At 44.5% G+C, this 6,188-nt stretch overlaps 1 protein-coding gene across 1 annotated transcript; it reads right to left on the bottom strand.

Annotated features, from left to right (window-relative positions):
* Positions 1-228: 228 nt before the first annotated feature.
* LOC118368985 (plasminogen activator inhibitor 1-like) lies at positions 229-5,684 on the bottom strand. The gene is made up of 8 exons (XM_035753500.2): positions 5,526-5,684; positions 3,687-3,925; positions 2,973-3,197; positions 2,560-2,754; positions 1,955-2,254; positions 1,622-1,708; positions 1,137-1,220; positions 229-700 (listed from the first exon to the last, which is right to left on the bottom strand). Exons 2-8 carry the CDS (start codon positions 3,922-3,924, stop codon positions 654-656), a joined length of 1,176 nt encoding a protein of 391 aa, XP_035609393.1. The 5' UTR covers position 3,925; positions 5,526-5,684; the 3' UTR covers positions 229-653.
* Positions 5,685-6,188: the final 504 nt, after the last annotated feature.

Below are 6,188 nucleotides of genomic sequence, written 5' to 3'. Positions count from 1 at the left end.
GGCCTGCTCTGTTGACTATCTTTTAGTGCAAACACAACATGCAGGCTGCACACAGCTTATGTCACTCTGTGGGGCCTATTTTATTGTATTCAGAATCTGAATTAAAACCAATATTTCTGGATCCAACTAGTCCAATTAAATAATTGATTTTCTAAGTCACCGTTCATGTTATGGACACAAGAGGTTGACACTAATATGCAAACATTTTAAATTGTAGGCGTCAACAGATGAGTTTTAAGTTGTCATTTTAATAAATATATAAATACTTTAAAAACACAACTTGTTGGAACAAGCAGAGCAATACAGAACAATACAAATAAAATTCATACATCTTTTTTCCCATTCAATCATTTTCCCTTCATATCAATTTCATTTTCAACCATACCAATTGCTCACATTACAATTAAAAAAATATATCCCATAAGAACAAATAACAGATATATAAACTTTCACTTATCAAAATATATGCATTTTCCCCTTTCGGTAAGGTGGATATGTGTAATTAACTTGTAGTTAATGTCAAGGTCATAGATGTAACTATTCATGGTCGGTTTCAGTAGCAAGTTGATTGACAGGTATACCTGCCAATGGAATGATAGGAGTGTCCATGGTCATTGTGATCGAGTCTGTGTTTCAAGGGTTCCTATTGGTCACTAGTGTTGCTGGGGTTGGTTGACTTGACCCATGAACAGAACAGCACCTGGGATGGGAAAACAAATATATTTTATATTAGAGAAAGAACAAGTTAGGAAGTATGCCAATGTGTCAGAGGGACAAAGATCATTCCAACAAGATCATGCAGTATATGAATTTACTCGAACGTGTATGCACTTGTATAAAGAGGGCACAGCTAGCTAGACTTATGGTGAGTGGAGACTGTGGATAACCAAGGCTAACATATATATTTATTTTTACATAGATGGTGATGTAGCAACTGGAGGCTGGTGGCACCTTATTTGGGAAGGACGGGCTAGTGGTAATGACTGGAGTGGAATCAGCGGAATGGTATCAGATACATCAAACACGTGGTTTGCATGTGTTCTTATGCCATTCCATTTGCTCCATTCCAGCCATTATTATGAGCCGTCTTCTCCTTAGCAGCCTCCACTGATGTAGGTATAGTAGGGGAAACTCACCTGTGGACTTGTGATGGATGAGGAAGAGGAAAGGTCTATTCATTGTGATCTCCTCTACAGCCATACGAGAGAACAGGATGGCAGCTGGAAAGAGGCAAAGACAGGAGAGGAGACGATGCAGTCAAAACGCAACTCAGATACTATCATCAATTCATCTTTATGTGCCTCTCTATGATAGGCAATGCAGTCAAAACACAACTCTCTATTATTTATTATTGTAAAGTTAGCATCAATTGCTTAGGAATTACCATGGCATACATCCATATCACAGGAGGCTGTTGAGGGGAGGACGACTCATAATCATGGCTGGAATGGACTGAATGGAATGGCATTGTATACCATCGTTGGATACCATTCCATCCATTCTGTTCCAGCCATTACTATGAGCCCGTCCTCCCCAATTAAGGCGCCACCAGCCGCCTGTGATCCACATAATAAATACTGAATTGAGTCTGTCATCAACATGTAGTCTATGGATCCTTTACCTGTGGCAGCTGATCCCTTGGTTCCCTCCTCGTTCACCTCAATCTTGACTTTCTGCAGAACCTTGGACACACACAGAGGCTGCTCAGCTGAAAGAGAGCGAGAGAAAGAGAGGGAGGGAGGTTATATTCTTTTGTCTAAAAAGAATAAGAAAACATACAGTATATTTGTTGAACACTGATCATACAGAAGTGGAAGGCTAGTGTGGATATTGGAACGGAGCCCATCCTATTCCATAGGCCCTGAGTCGGGTCATAATAATGCACTGTGTAGTAAACAGAGTGCCGTTTCAGACACCAAGCGCTAACTGATGAATAGTATGGTAAGGTACTCACTGGTGATGCGTGTGAAGTCTGCCTTGGCCAGGTTGAACATATCCCCCAACCCCATCCGGATTAGAATAGACTTCAGTTCCACCTCAGAGTCCAGGGTGAACCTAGGCAGGACCAGTTGACGTTTAACGCTCCTCATCTCCTGTCTCCACTGCTGCAGCCGCTGGGTGGTCAGCTCGCTACTGAGGGAGCTCACTGGCATCTCGGGCTCGAAGGGGGAGACCAGCAGCATGCTCAGGGACTCGCCTTTGTACGGAACCTCGATGACGTCGTAGTCCACGCCGTCGGGGGTCACAAACTCACCTGTAGAGGAGGAGAGGACAGATGGAGGTTGGAATAGTTTTGTTTTGATTGGTGGAGGTAGCAGTCATGATTGGTTTAAACACTGTAGCTGCTGGCTTGGGGCTGACTTGTAGGTATGACTGTGAAAGAGTACATACCCTAAGAGTCTTAACTGTAAAAGGGAGTCAATGGGAGATGTGAGTTACGCGCACAGATCTCATGTCCTGTGAGTGAGGTCTTCTTAAAGTAACACGAGTGTTTACACACAAAAAGGCTGGATTAAAAGGGAAACTCTAAAGTGTTTACAGTGCCGACGTGCTACCCACCGTATTTGAAGCGGTGTGTGAGCCTCATCATGGGTACGGGCACGGAGCTGCCGTTGGCACAGTGGAATAGCCTCTCCTCTGTCATCTTGGGGTCAAAGGGAACCTTCCATAGCCCCTGGAAGTGAAGGGCGTTCAGCAGGACCATACGGGTCTCATCGGTCAGAGCACCGGAAGACAGGAATGAAGGGATGGTACCTGGATGGAAAGAGAAGAGAGAGGTATGGAGGTTTGTTGAGACAGTGGGGTCAGTACTGACACAAATGTTTGATGCCATGGTAAAATTGACTAATAAAGTATATTCCATTCTGTTCTGTTCCATTCTATTTTATTCTGTTCCATTCCATTCTATCATCATTCTGATGAATACTAAACTATCCTCCACTTTGTGTCATCTGTGTACTACTGTATCTCACCTGCAGTGTGGTCAGAGACCCAGGCGTTGATGATGTCCAGGGCCTGGTCTGGCCTGGAGAAGTCCAGCTGGTGAGGGGAGGCCTGGAAGGCTTTCCCCAGCCCCCTCCTGAAGCCTTTCTCCAGAGCCATCTTTCTCTCCACCATGACGCCGCTGGCCAGCTCCACTCCCTCCTCACTGGAGATGTCTCGCTGGAGAAGACGCTGCTGACGCGCCATCCCTCGCTCTGGAGGAGGACAGAAGGATTGATTGATTAATTTATTTGAATTTCTGGTTAAAGGTACAAAGAAGGCTGGAGAGAGAGAGGAGGAGGAGGTAGAGGAGAGGAGAGAATGAATGAGTCACAATTGCATAGAGAGATGTTGAGATAGTAGGAATGAAATCTAATTTTATTCGTCACATGCTTCGTGGACTAACAGTGAAATGCTTACTTACTGGCCCTTCCTAACAATGTAGAGAGAAAGAAAATAGAGAAATAATGGAAAAGTAAAACAATAACAAAACTAGTAATAGATAAATGATAACTGAGCTATATACAAGGGGTACCAGCACAGAGTCGAATGTTGCTCGTCACTAGAGTCTCTTTTTGTTATGAATATGTCAGCCTACGGTTATGTCATCGTCAAGGCCTCATTGTTAAGGTAAAGTCTACCATCTGTATCGCTTTGTAAATGTCCCCTGTGTTATCAGACACACAGCAGCCATTCTTCCTTGCCTTGTAGTGAGAAACCCAATTTGGCGTTCAGGGTTTTCAGGGTGTTGCCCCCAGCTCCCAGCTGAGCCATGGCCAGAATGGTGGCCACGCCGTAGGGGGAGAAGGCCAGGTTAGACCCCTTGGAGTTCTGGGCCACCTGGGAGAAGACCCGCATCCCAAAATCTGTCTGTTTCTCCTGCAGGTTAGAGATGGCGGCTCCGGACAGGCCGAGGAAGAACCACACGTACAGGCACAGCATCCTGGGGAGACATGGAGGAGAGGGGGAGGAGAAGGTTAGAGGACTCTAACAACATTATATACAGGTAAAGCATTCAAAGGAGAGAAGGAGGAGAGGAGAGAGCGATTAGTGAAATGACAGAGATCTAACAATATTGTATAAAGGGAAATTAGGAGAGGAGAGGAGAGGAGAGGAGAGGAGAGGAGAGGAGAGGAGAGGAGAGGAGAGGAGAGGAGAGGAGAGGAGAGGAGGATTAGTGAAATGATCAAAGAAGAAAGATCACATTTGAAAATATGTCAGATTCTTAGCTGTACAAGAGTGTTACCTGAGGGGTTACGTATAAAAATGTTAATACCATATGTTTTCTTGAAACACCCAGGTCAGTTTTTGAGTCAGCATAAAATACCTTGCAGTTGGCACACTTTCTGCTGGCTAGCTATTAGAATTCAGAACCCTTTTAAAAAGCATTTCACAGCTTGTTTATAGCTAAATCTGTTTGTAGTTGAGCTAACTTCTCATTCCACCAGACTAGTACAACAAGAGGTATGTTACAACACTTCTGGAGGAAGGATAGTAAATCAGAATAGTTCAAATTCAGTCATATTCACGAGGCACAAACTGAAGGAAACGGACTAAAACTGGGAGGGACTATACCAGGACTTGTCCAATAAAAAATGTACATTTTACTGTTGGATTTCTATGGTGTGCACTAATTAATATGACCCTGGTTCTCAATGGAAAACAGACCTTGGCACAGAGACACAGTGAACCTGGCATTGGATTGCTGTGGGTACAGACAGACATGGGTGAGACAAAACAAGAGACAAGACACAGGTGCTAGCCTTGAACATGCGGGTGTGAGACAGACAGAGGGGGAGAGAGAGAGGGAGAGAGAGTGAGAGAGAGAAGGGGGGAGAGAGAGAGTGAGAGAGCGAAAGGGAGCGAGGGAGCAAGATAGAGAGACGGAGAGAGAGAAAGAGAGACAGACAGACAGAATGTGAGCATGTGTGAGAGAGAAAGAGACAGAAGTGTGTTAGAAAGTAGATAGGATGAAGTTGAGCTGCTGAGCGGAGAGGGGGGGTAAGAACCCCAACCCTAAGTAACCCTAACCCTCTAACCCAACAAAGACCATGGCTTGTGCAGAACAGTCAGTACAAGAAGTGTTTCTTGCGGTTCCTACACTAGTGTTGTCTACTACTCCTCTACTCAGGCTCCCCCAGTTCAAACGTAATGGTCTGCAGATTCTGTTTGTCCAACTTGACTCACCTCTCGACCTGTCAAAAGCCCTTTCACTGTGTGGTGACTGACCTAGTGACTGGAAAACAGACAATAGCTGTGCCCCGGGACTTCTACAGAACAGTCTACTGAAGTATAGGCTTCAAATATTGACTCTTATACCATGGCATTGTTGAATACTTGTTTCTGATTGGCTTGAAGGGAAATAAAACTGTTACAACCTCTGAGATAGTTTATAGACACCCGCGGACAGACAGAAGGTAAATATATAAGTTTCCATTTAGTGATTTGTTACATAATAATAACAACAAATTACATTTCTAATAAGTTTGCATGAGGGGCATATTCCAAAACCTGTTCTAAAGAATAGAATAATCCAAACTCACTCTTAAATTGAAGTTGAAGTGTTGAAAGATGAACTAGTTGAAGATGATCTTGAAAGTTGCTTGAGAGTCTCTGCAATAGTAGTGGGTCAGTCTTTTCCCTGTCAGTTAGAAGAGAAGCACCGGTTGAGTGTGAGTGTCTGAGTGAGAGTTCTACTGGTTTTTATAGCGTAGTTGTAGTGACATGCTTCCCCCTAGGCCACTCCCTCTTCCCTCCAAGCCCCGCCCATGTAGACACGCGCCGAGAGGAAGTTATTAGTGACTATGAGGTCATCATCCGTAACTGTCTGGACTGGCATCACTCTTTAGTGAGGCTGTGGCACACACACATGTGCAAACCAACACACACACACACAAACACACATTCGTACATAGACACACACTAATGCACACACACTCTCTCTCTCTCTGACACACACACACACTCTCTCTCTCTCTCTCTCTCTCTGACACACACACACACTCTCTCTCTCTCTCTCTCTCTCTCTCTCTCTCTGACACACACACACTCACTTATGTTCTTTGTCACTCTCTTTATGTTTCTTTTTGCACTCGGAGAAAGAGTGAAGGAGTACATCCAGTCATGCTGTTGGGAGTGCCCACTGTCTGGCAAGGGCTGCTGGGAAGAAAAAATCCCTACTCACCAACTGGCCGATGCCCAGTTCA

Source organism: Oncorhynchus keta, chromosome 35, assembly GCF_023373465.1.
Source record: "Oncorhynchus keta strain PuntledgeMale-10-30-2019 chromosome 35, Oket_V2, whole genome shotgun sequence".
Taxonomy (NCBI): Eukaryota; Metazoa; Chordata; class Actinopteri; order Salmoniformes; family Salmonidae; genus Oncorhynchus; species Oncorhynchus keta.
The sequence above is the reverse complement of the archived record's forward strand: the minus strand, read 5'-3'. Positions and strand labels throughout refer to the sequence as shown.

Bases quoted from the DNA above. Each gene is read 5' to 3' on its own strand.
- LOC118368985 (XM_035753500.2), bottom strand. From the start codon at position 3,924: ATGCTGTGCCTGTACGTGTGGTTCTTCCTCGGCCTGTCCGGAGCCGCC. The intron at 2,755-2,972 runs GTGAGATACAGT...CTTTCCATCCAG, and splicing joins GGTCTCTGACCACACTGCAG to GTACCATCCCTTCATTCCTG. The intron at 701-1,136 runs GTGAGTTTCCCC...TTCCCATCCCAG, and splicing joins CATCCATCACAAGTCCACAG to GTGCTGTTCTGTTCATGGGT.